The 12,193-nt window shown below is 38.4% G+C and overlaps 1 protein-coding gene across 1 annotated transcript; it reads right to left on the reverse strand.

Moving 5' to 3' along the window:
* Window positions 1-2,105: 2,105 nt before the first annotated feature.
* On the reverse strand, window positions 2,106-11,620 carry p2rx3a (purinergic receptor P2X, ligand-gated ion channel, 3a). The gene is made up of 12 exons (XM_053631751.1): window positions 11,304-11,620; window positions 8,566-8,701; window positions 8,403-8,474; window positions 8,207-8,276; window positions 7,952-8,036; window positions 6,654-6,731; window positions 6,433-6,562; window positions 4,244-4,380; window positions 4,055-4,148; window positions 3,849-3,914; window positions 3,674-3,751; window positions 2,106-2,383 (listed from the first exon to the last, which is right to left on the reverse strand). The coding sequence occupies exons 1-12, from the start codon at window positions 11,423-11,425 to the stop codon at window positions 2,261-2,263; spliced, it is 1,191 nt and encodes a 396-aa protein (XP_053487726.1). The 5' UTR covers window positions 11,426-11,620; the 3' UTR covers window positions 2,106-2,260.
* Window positions 11,621-12,193: the final 573 nt, after the last annotated feature.

A 12,193-nucleotide genomic window follows, 5' to 3' on the forward strand; every position in this document is an offset into this window, starting at 1 on the left:
AAACATTTGTGTGAATATACATGCAGTTCATTAGGAACACCAGTTCAACTGCAAATTCAAGCAATTATCCAGTCAGCCAATCAGGTATCAGCAGCGCAATGCATAATCAAAATAAAGCAGGTCAAGCGCTTCAGTTGATCTTCACATCAAACATCAGGATGGGGGAAATATGTGATCTCAGTCACTTTGACGTGGTTGTTGGTGCCAGATCGGCTGGTTTGAGTATTCCAGAAACCGCTGATCTCCTGGGATTTTCACACCCATCAGTCTCTAGAGTTTATACAGAATGGTGCGAGAAAAACAACAACCATCCAATGTGTGGCAGTTCTGCAGGTGGAAACACCGCGTTGATGAGAGAGGTCACAGGAGAATGGTTAGACTGGTCTGAGCCGACAGGAAGGCTACGGTAACTCAAAGAAGCACTGTTTTACAACCGTGGTGAGCAGAAAAGCATCTCAGAACGCACAATACATCAAACCTTGAGGCTACATCAGCAGAAGACAACATCAGGTTCCACTCCTGTCAGCTGAGAACAGGAATCTGAAGCTACAGTGGAAAACTGGACAGTCAAAAATGTCACCTGGTCTCATTAACAACCATGCAAGGGTCCAAGTCAATGAGATGACATTTTTCTCCATTCTGATGTTTGATGTGAACATTAACTGAAGATCTGTATCTGATCTGATTTTGTGCATTGTGCTGCTGACACATGATTGGCTGCATAATTGCATGGATAATTACAAGAATGTGCAGGCGTACAGGCGTTCCTACTCTTGTCCATGCCTACAGGAGTCACAGATTTTAATGTTTTGTACCTGCACTCAACCTAATTTTGGCCAGCTGCCAAAAAAAACCCTACCAGTTGCCATAGCCATTTTGTCTTTCAGAAACGTAACAGCACAATGATTTGGCAACGCAAAGTGTCCGCCATTTTTGAAATAACTGATTTTAAATACATCTTTGCAAGAATGAAATGTGGAATAACTTAACAAGAGAGCATGAGAGATAAAACAGTTTATTAACTTGTGTATATTTTGTGTATATAACTTGTGTAGGCAACATGAATGACTAAAACACTTTGTAATGCTGAAGAAAACAACTTATCTACTGATTATAATGAAAAATGCATGTTTATAACCGACATGACCTTCCATGTGGGAACGATGCACGTGAAGTTTATGTTACTTTTAAATGTATTGTTCAGTGTTTACACAGATATTGTGTTTACCATGTGTTCTATAAGTATTTGGTAAATGTGGTTGGTTATATATATATATATATATATATATATATATATATATATATATATATATATATATATATATATATATATATATAGTATTATTTAGTCTATGTTCTTCAATAAAAGCTAAACATATAACATATACATAACATCAAGTAACATGACTGGATGTGGGCACATATACCACAGTGAACATGCGGTTATTGTGATTTGTAATATGTTAGCAAGAATAGTGTAAAGAAATCATCTTCTTACAGTATTATAATATATTGAGATGAGAGACCTACTACATATAATAGTAGCATAAGGCTCAGGTGCATAGTCAAAGAGGAAGTGAGTGTGATACGGTCGAGTCACACCGGACAGTTTTATTGTGATCTTATGAAAGCAGAACTGGAAAGATTATGTTCTTTTTACTATACCACTGGAAGATTTTCCAGTATTCAAAAACACTCAGAAGGTAAAAGTACATGAGCACTGAGCGCATAGGGTCTAAAACTTCCTCCCTGATTCTCCGTACTTCCCGAAGTCCTTTAGTATGACTTCTCTCTTTTATTAAAAGCTTGTTATGTAAGTAATAATATCAGATCATCATTTGAATAGTTTGAGCATAAAATAAATGAGTACTGATATGGTCTATGGAGTTTATTCTACAGCTAAAGCGCTCCCTGGATGCAAAACGTTTTAGAACGCTGAAAATATGGCTTGCTTTCCTGACTTGTTAAAAGCTTCCTTAACCACAGGTGCCAATAATTCCTACTCGCACCGAAATTCAGCTTGTATATGCATGATCATTTTTTTTTTTTATATAAAATAAGGTCCCAATCATTTTCAGCGAGTTTAGTTATCGTGTAATAACCTAATTTATGTTGAGATTCTGGAAAGGAAATTGGCCATAGCAGTAAACATGATGAAGTCCTCTGGTGTAAATGTGTCGAGGTTCAGAATAGCGAATCTGAGTAGTACGATGAGGCTCAGAGGCTTTTAAACCTCATGCCGGCCGAGGCGTCCGGTTGATCACATCTGATGTCTGATGGAATAAGCCCCTGAGTCATCTGAGCTCTTCTCTTCCCGTTTGATTGTCATCTGGCTGCCCTGATGGTGGTCAAAACTTGGAGACCTACTGACAGAATCTGAAACCTGAATGAGCGAGAGCAATATCAGTCTCAGGTATTGCCATGAAATATACACTCACCATCCATTTCGTACGATTCATTATCCAATCAGCCAATAGTGTGACGAGAGGTCAGAGGAGGACGGCCAGACTGATTTGAGCTGACAGGGTAACTCGAATAACTACTCTATACAACCATGGTGAGCTGAAAAGCATCTCAGGATGTGTTCCAACAGCATTGTCCCACTCCCAGCCAAGAACAGGAATCTGAGCATACTGTAGGTACATTGAGATCTGATTCTGATGTTTGATCTGAACTGAAGATCTTCATCTGTTTCTGCATGATTTAATGCATTGCGCTCTTGCCATACGATATGCTGATTGGATAACTGCTTGAACTGAATGAGCAGGTGCTCCAAATAAAGTAGTCAGTTTGTTGATATTTTCTCCAGAAATGTGGGTTGTACCGTTGTTGTTTTTTTAGTACTGTAAGTACCTAGTATTTAATAGGCAGGTATGCTGTAATTATGAGTAATTTCTGATGCATTGTTTGCATGTCAGATTTTAACCAGTGGCTCCAGACTGCATGCCAGTGTGTCACTACATACCTTTCTTATTAGTTTGACTGCGTTTACCGAGTAATTTAATGTATAAATATAATGTACTTACTCGCAAAGTACAGGAATAGAAACACATATGTACAAACTCGCAAAAAAATACAGTTTTAAAGCAAGACTTTGGCCTAAAATTTTAATTTAAAATGAAACTTTTTGTTTTTCCCGAATGTAGTCAATTAGCCAAGGAAGGCTGTATCCAGCTTCTGGAGTTTGCTTTGGATTTGTACTGGAACTGTGAGGGTATTGTTGCTAACAAGTAAGCCTAGCAGGAAGATTAGCAATATCACTTTTTGCGAGAGAGTTCTGGCTAAAATTGCCGCACCATAGGACTATATTTTAAAATAAAGTGTATTTAAAATATATATATATATACAAATAAAGTTTAGCACCTGAATTAATTCTAACCTACACTTCCACCTTGTAAATTTAGACCACACCTCCTGCCTTATTCTGATATTAGCGAAGATCGAAACCAAGCACATGCGGAGAAAGGAAAAAGTGATTTTGCTTCAAAATGGCTGCTTAAAATTTATTTATTTATTTTTAGCTCTGTCTAGAATACTGTCAGTCTAAGTTGTGTAATAATTTAGCCTTGTAGCTCCAGCACAAAATTAAATAAGCAAACTTACATACACACCTAACATACCCTGACTGGGATAATGGAAAAGGTGTGTGCATTTAGGAATAAAGAGACGTCACCTCTTCAAATTTCTTCGCCTTGTATTGTTTAGCTCCTTTCAGGAAGTTTAACAGGATGATGTCACAGAGGACCGTCGCCTGCAGCCAGTGAGAATTATGATTAGTGGTGTATAGTGTGTGTGTACGTGTGTGTGTGTGTGTGTGTGTGTGTGTGTGTTTATGCCACTGATCTTACCAGGCCGACTGAGGTACAAGCTGCAACAACGTTAATTACTGTTGGGATTAAGTGAAATTTTCCAGCCTGGAAAAAATAACAATATATTTTCACACATAAGAAAATGACATCTGCACTTTTTACTACATACACACACATTATTACTATATCTATACGCACACACACACACACACACACACACACACACACACACATATTATACTCACATTGCCGGACACAAGTATGTCAAAGCGAATAGCAAAAGCTTTATGAAGTGTGCGATATTCACTGCCATCTTCTGCCTTAAAGTATTTTGCAAACCTGAAATAAAGAGGCAAGGATGGACATTATTGTGTATGTGAGAGTGTTTTGTATATTGTAGAGCAGCTGTAGTTGTGTGTAGTTGAGTGTAGTACCTGAAATTGTATCCCTTTGTGGTGTTGCTGTTTTTAAATGCAGAGTCCAGACGTGTGAATGTGTATTTGGGTTTACAGTTGTCTACATGCTGGTCCAGATTGCACATCCAGGCTATATTAATTCCAATCTCTCCTCCCTAATTCACACACACACACACACACACACACACACACACACACACACACACACACACTGATTGTTGACCACTAGCAGACAAACAAAACAAATGTACACAATTTTTCCCTCTTACCAAATGCACTTGCGAAGACATTTGGGTTTTGGCATTCACTTCTTTAGTTTTGCTTTAGAGCTACAAAGAAGTCTATGGAAGTCTAGGGAAGTCTGTAGAAGTTTATGGAAGTCTGTGGAAGTCTGTGGAAGTCTATGGAAGTCTGTGGAATTCTATGGAAGTCTCTGGAAGTCTATAGAAGTCTATGGAAGTCTTGTGAAGTCTATGGAAGTCTGTGGATATCTGTGGAAGTCTATGGAAGTCTGTAGAAGTCTATGGAAGTCTATGGAAGTCTGTGGAAGCCTGTGGAAGTCTGTGGAAGTCTATAGATGTCTGTGGAAGTCTATAGAAGTCTGTGGAAGTCTGTAGAAGTCTATAGAAGTCTGTGAAAGTCTGTGGAAGTCTATGGAAGTCTATGGAAGTCTGTGGAAGTCTATGGAAGTCTGTAGAAGTCTATGGAAGTCTATGGAAGTCTGTGGAAACCTGTGGAAGTCTGTGGAAGTCTATAGATGTCTGTGGAAGTCTGTGGAAGTCTATAGAAGTCTGTGGAAGTCTGTAGAAGTCTATAGAAGTCTGTGAAAGTCTGTGGAAGTCTATGGAAGTCTATGGATGTCTGTGGCAGTCTATCTCACATAAAAAATCTTTTTCATAAATACATGCCGAATGAGATTGTTTAAGTGGCCCAGGGAATTAAATAATATCAATCCGATCTAAGGGGGAAAATGGATTTCTAGCTGTCCAAGATGGCTGCCCATAGAGAGATAAAGAGTTCAGCTACATGAAGCTTTGTTCATGTTTATAGATAAAAGTAAGTCCTACTGTGTCCTAAACCACATCAGCAAATCTGTTCCATCACTGAGGTGTGTGCATGGAGACTGGGATACGGCAATACATGCAGGACCAAACAAAAAGTTTCAGTTTTACTGCCATGATGGTGGAAGCAGATATGAAGCAGTGTAACAGTCAGTCATTTTCTAATGACGCAGTGATGATAATATCAAGCATGCTAGAAAATACTACAATACTGTATACTGCTAGCTGTTATACAACAGTAAACAATGGGTAAATTTGACATTTGGAAGTTTTCATTGGTTGTTGATTACAATGGCAAGAAAAGAAAGTCTGTGTCAAAAGCCAAAAATAATGGACACAGCTCAGATACCTCATTCATCCATTCTCTCATCTCCAACCCATCCATTTTCTCACAGGGAGCCTGGAGCCTATCCCAGGGGACTTGGGGCACAAGGTGGGGGACACCCTGTATGGGGTGCCAACCGCACACTCGCACACCTATTCACACACCCATTCACACACCCATTCACACACTACGGACCATTTGGAAATGCAAATCAGCCTACGGCGCATGTCTTTGAACTGGTGGAGGAAACCAGAGTACCCGGAGGAAACCCCCAAGGCACGCGGAGAACATGCAGGCTCCACACAAACAAAAACACACCTTGTGTGAACCATTACTTTTGACGTAAACATTACACGGGACACCGTGTGTAATCAATTCAGAAGCATAGTCATCTGTTTATTTCCGACCAGGACACTACACCTCCTCGTCAGCAGAGGTCTCCCTCACCTGAATTCTGATTGAGTACTTCCAGGTTACTTCTACTTGCATGCCAACCTTTGAGTTCTGAGCCTTATCTACTGTGATCACTATTCCTGTGTTTTCTCCTTTGTCTTGATGTTGTCTACTCTTTAGATTTGCCTTTCCTGTGTTTGATCATTGCTATTATTGAGTTGTGGATAGGGTTCCATGGCGTCTGGAAATCTCGTTCGTTAAAACTGTACACAAATCGTTGAAGTAGTGGCATACAGAAACACCCGCGTAATCAATCCTTAGGGAATGGCGATGAATATTGAAATATGACGGTCAACCCTATATATAAAACAAAAGTAAAATGTTCCTCAAACAGCAGACGAAGAGCTACAGGGAGGTGCAGGACTCACTTTTCGTGAGATGTTTGTGAAATTCTCGCCAGCGTACTTTAGCACGTCTGCCAGGCGGAAGATCGGGCAATCTGTGTTATTAATGGGATCAAAGAAACAACTCAAATTGGTGTTTTCACCCATATTCCCCCTGAAAGAGAGAAAGAGACAGACAGAGAGAGAATGATGGATTTGGAAGCAAATCACAGCCTCGCTTTAGTGAAAGTGTATTCGTGTCTCACCTCGTGACGTTAAAGAGAGGAAAGCGAATGCTGTTCTTGATAAAGATGGTGAAGTTCTCAGCCTCGCTCATTGGGGTTCTGAGAAAGGTCAACAGCAGGGAAATAGAGTTTATAGGAAGTTTATAGAGTTTGTATGCTAGGTTTATAGCAGTTTTCTTAAATAAAAAAAACCCACTCACATAGCATTCAGGTTCATGCCCTCTAACCGTGAGCCTGATGCTATTTAGTTACTGAAACAATCCATGTAGATACAAATCAAACCTGCACTGAATCATTTACGGACAGCTTTTAGCTTGCATTAGCTTCAGGATTAAATGAACACTCGGTATGCTAGCACACTTCCTGTCCTCATCAAGTAAAGCTACATATAATGTCGCTCGTAGAACTATAAAGAATTGGTTTCATATGAAAGACCGTTTCTGCCACGGAGAAAAAATAACAAATGTAATTGCGACTTTATATCTTGCAGTTCTGACATTCTCGCAGCTTTGAGTTAACCTCTCACAATTCTGACTTTTTTTCTCACAATTTTGCGATACCATCTCACAATTCTGACGTTTTTTTCTTGCAATTTTGACGTCCACTTGACATTTAGTGAGTTACAAAGAACGCACAGACAAAGCATCAGTCATTCTCTATAAATAGGTAAAAATGGGAAAACCAGACACTTTATAAAAAAAAATATCAGAATTATGAGGGGGGAAAAAAAGTGTAAATTGTGTGATATGAACTTGTAAACGCGTGGGCAGAAAAAAAGTGAGAATTCTGAGATGTTAACTTAAAATTGTGAGAGATAAAGGTCAGAATTACGAGAAATAATGTTGCAATGACCTTTTTATTTTTTTCCCCCTCCGTTGCAGAAACAGGCTTCTATAGTTTCATGTACGAGCTGTCATTTGAAATGTTCCCCCCCCCCCAATATCCAACAACACACAAAACCCCTAAATTGAACACCAAAATTTCAACAAGCAAGCAATGTGAGAAATTAAAAACCGCTTAAAAGATTTACTTTTGGCATGCAGATGAAAAGGAAAATATCACAACATGCGGCATGCTTCAACTTAAGAATATTATTGTTTTAGCCACCACAAGGAAAACTGCTTGTCTTTTATTTAAGAATGACTTTTATTAAGATAAAAAAATAAATAAATAAGAGTCAAAAGGTTTCCTTTCAGTTACCGAGGTTAGGTTTAGGGGTAGCATAGTAAAAATAGGCACCATAGGCAAAATGATGTCAATGGAAGTATAGTAAGACAAACATGTGTGTGTGTATGTGTGTGTGTGTGTGTGTTTCCTACATATCCTGGTGGTCATCCTCTGCTGGACACCAGCCTAAAATCTCACACCGTTCCACCTCAGTGATACATTTGCCCGTTATCTTCCCTATAAAGTGAAGAGAGGTAGAAAAAAAGTCCAAGGTATTAAAACAGAAGATAAAGAGAAAAATATGATGAGAAGGGGAGAGAGAGAGAGAGAGAGAGAGAGAGAGAGAGAGAGAGAAGTAAAACAAGCAGAAAGGATGGAAGGAAAGAAGGAAGGAAGGAGACACACACCACTTGCCAAGTTTGTGGAGTGGTGTTTCTCACAGTGTTTATCAGTGGTGCAGTTATAATTCTTGTCAGTCTAAGAAAGAGAGAAAAAGAAAGACACAAGAAGGTATGAAGACGTGGATATGGTTGTGCACTGTATGTGTATGTACAGTTTTACGGCACTCGTTATTACAGTTCAACAGGTTTATGAAAGACCGACCTCGGGACATTTCCTCTGCGTCTGATTGGCTGTAATGAACATTGCGGTGATGACGCAGAACATGGAGGAACCCTGGGAAACATCACACAGTTTGGTTTCTTACTCCGAAACACTTCTTACTTTTTTAATGGAGCACATTTTGTTGTGAACATGCGTTGCTAACCTGCGTGGGCATCACATAGTCGGCTACGTCCATTAGATGACTGTTTAAGAAGCCGAAGCCCTTCACTTTAGTCATGACTGACGACTCGATCCCTGTGTCACGGACCTGATAGGCCTTCTCATGGAGAAACACCCAGCTGTAAACACACACACACACACACACACACCCACACACACACCAGAAAGCAAAAGCATTTATTGCTCTGGTTATTTGATTTCTGATTATGTGTCTCTTGTTTTTAGTCCCTCAAATTGAAGAGAAAGCCAGCCGTCTAACTGAATTAGAGAATAGAAGTCATTATGTCCTTCGCAGACAGAAAGCATTTATCTCGCACTAAGCAAAATTGCATCGTTTGTGATTGAATTTTTCCGCAATCGTTAACTAGACACGTGTAGCTAAAGGATGTTCTTTTTTTTTTCTTCTACAATATTTTCCATAATACAGCGCATCTGCGACACATGAATCCCTAAATTACAGCTTCAGAAGAAGGATAGAAGATGGATTCTCCATCTTTTTCTTATCTGCTTTTTTTCCCCGCTTAAATCTTGAATAATCTTACATTGCACCGTTCATGAAAATAAAATCATGCCATGAATTATTATTTGTGGTATTTTTGCACTGATTAAAGCAGGGCTTCTCAGACATCTCGTCCCCGGGGACGCCTTTAAATGGAGAATAAATTCCTCTATAAATAAAGAATAAATGAACTATTAGGAACGAATGACCTGCTGAGCACAGAAATATTTCATAACATTATTTAAATGTGTACAATACAATTTATATTGGCTTTTTATTTATTTATTTATTTATTTATTTAGCTTTTTAATGTAAATTTCCACGTTAGGGCCGAGCTATTTATTATTTAATAATTATTGACAGACCTATTCTGAGTTATTTATGAGTTATTGAGGTTTGAATCAATTCTGTCTAATAACCATAAAAAATGAATAATATGTATAATAGCTTTTAACTTTTAACACTTAACTTCATGGACCACTTAGAGAACCAGTGCACAACTAAATCATAAATAGAGCATACCTAATAATTCCTCTCTCTCTCTCTCTCTCTCTCTCTCTCTCTCCTTCCATGTTCACACCTGCTGTGTAAATCACCCTGATGTTCTACTCCTGCTTGCAGTTTCTGCACTCGCGGCTCACTTTCTGCTGTTTTGGATGGTCCCACATCGATCCCCTAAAGATTTGTAGGTTTATGCCCAAATCTCATTCATGCTTCAGTGAATAATCTCAACTGGATGCTGTAAATGTGTACCTATGAACTGTTGCTGTAACCATAAAGACTGCCTTGTGCTCATCCTTGCACTCTTATTCATAATCTGTGCATATATAACGGGTATGGAAATTATTCCATACGTTTAATGTGTAGAATTACACAAAAGGAAATGTATACCTGAAGTAGCTGTCTACTTCTACGAGTACGTTCCCTGTTAATTGTCATGATGTCATTGGTCTGTGTAATTTCCTGTTTGGGCTCCTCCTCTTCCCTTTCGCATTGTAATCGAACGGGAGAGGTAGGTTTAATTTTAAGTTCTCGATAATTTTGTTTCATCTTTATTGAAATCATCATTTATATACATATATACTCATTTTAATTTGTGTGTATAATGTTATTTTACTTACCTGTGTGATTATTTTTGTTGTTTTACCCTCCTTTTTGAGTCATTTTTTGGTATTTTGTTTTAAAACGTGGAAATGAGAGCACATGGTGACCATCGCACATCATGTTTATTTTATAGAGCACAGTGTAAGGGCGATTCACTCAAAGAGGCTGCTTATTTGTGTTATCAGGTATGGTTTGTGTTTTATATTATTTTAATTTGTTACTTGGGGGAATTCTTGCCCTTTCGCATTGTAATTGAATGGGAGAGAGCACAGTGTAAGGGCGATTCACTCAAAGAGGCTGCTTATTTGTGTTATCAGAGAATAAATGAAGAGTCGACCCAGTTGCCGTCGACTATTTTTTTTTTTTTTTTTTTGGATAAAATAAAACACACAGCGCACACTACAACAAGTTACACATACAGAACACCCCTTAAACACACTTTCAAAATCTGTATACTGTTTTAGAATGTATCATTTAAATTTAAGATTTATAATCGCACAATCCGGTGTCACCAAGAAGAGGACGAGTTCTCTTTTGAGCCCAGTTTCTTCGTCATGTCTTCTCAGGGAGATTTTCCTCGCCACTGTCACCTCACGCTTGCTCGTAAAGGATCTAAATCTACATCCCAAGTACGTCCTACATAGATGCTCTTTTATAGAATCAGTATTCTGTAATAAATAAATCTATTCTCAGGTGCAGTTGTCCAACACATTCAACAGAGATTTGTCATTTTACAAACACTTTTTTTTAAAAAAACAAATAGTATTTATTTCACTTAGTAGATCTGTTAGCATGAACTATCCAAGACATTACACAACTGACAGTAATATTTGCATTTGCAATGCATTCACTTACACACACACACACACACACACACACACACACATATCTATCTATCTATCTATCAATCTATATATATATATATATATATATATATATATATATATATATATATATATATATATATATATATATATATATATATATATACACACACACATATCTATCTATCTATCTATCTATCTATATAGATAGATAGATAGATAGATAGATAGATAGAAACACACACGCATACACACTCTATTATTTCAACCATGTAAATATTCCTCAGCTCTTACCCAACAAAGTAAATGATGATGAGGAGTTGAGCCACACGATTGATAATTCCCACCGACCAGCTCTTGACCACCACAGACTTGGTCGTCTCATAGGTGAAGAAACCGCCGATCCAGCCGAACATGATGACGTCAGCCGGTAGATCTGTGTGTTAACAAGTGTACGATAAGCTCCGGCTAGAGGAGAAGGCCGCAACACGTGAGCTCCAGAAAGCTTATCTCGATCCCACAGCCTCTGCTGAGTGAAATGTAGTGCCTTCTGCTTCCAGCACTAAATACAGGGATGAAAAAAGAGAAAGACAGCTAAATGACCATTAAGACTCTTCTCTCTCCTCCCTCTTTCAACTCTTCCTCTCATGTGTCTCTGGGGTCAGCTACGTTTCCTTAATGATCCGTTCAAGTGCTAACCTCTCAGGCTCTTCTAAACAAAGTGTGAGTGAGAGCATCACCACAGCGAGCACATCAGACATTAATCTCGCTGCTCCATCCAAAAGCATACTATCACTTAGCACAGCTAATAAATGGGTTCATTGGCTTAGAAAAATCTTTAAATCAAGTGAAATTAAAATGTATTCGATTTTTTTTTATTGTCATCATGGGCAGATGCAGATCACATGCATATAGAGGGATGAAATATTATCCCTACACCTTCCGGATTATGGCTAAGGAATAAAAAAATCCCACAGTTTATGTATGCGAGTCATCTTTCATATTTCAATTTCACCTAAAAGTGTGCCGAAAGAACCGACTGGTTCCCAAACGATAGGTTACTAACACCAGCATCAAGTTAAAGAGATTTGTGGAGATCAATTAAATTCGAGTTTTATTTGTTTATTGTGAATATATTAGCTAGATTAGCTAGATTAGCTCATTTCCTGCTTTATAAGACATGG

Source organism: Ictalurus furcatus, chromosome 8 (genome assembly GCF_023375685.1).
Source record: "Ictalurus furcatus strain D&B chromosome 8, Billie_1.0, whole genome shotgun sequence".
Classification (NCBI taxonomy): domain Eukaryota; kingdom Metazoa; phylum Chordata; class Actinopteri; order Siluriformes; family Ictaluridae; genus Ictalurus; species Ictalurus furcatus.

Excerpts from the sequence above, each read along its gene's own strand:
- p2rx3a (XM_053631751.1), bottom strand. The coding sequence starts at position 11,425 with ATGTTCGGCTGGATCGGCGGTTTCTTCACCTATGAGACGACCAAGTCT. Across the intron at positions 8,475-8,565 it reads ACTATGTGATGCCCACGCAG|GGTTCCTCCATGTTCTGCGT; the intron begins GTTAGCAACGCA and ends GATGTTTCCCAG. Across the intron at positions 8,037-8,206 it reads CTCCACAAACTTGGCAAGTG|GGAAGATAACGGGCAAATGT; the intron begins GTGTGTGTCTCC and ends TTCACTTTATAG.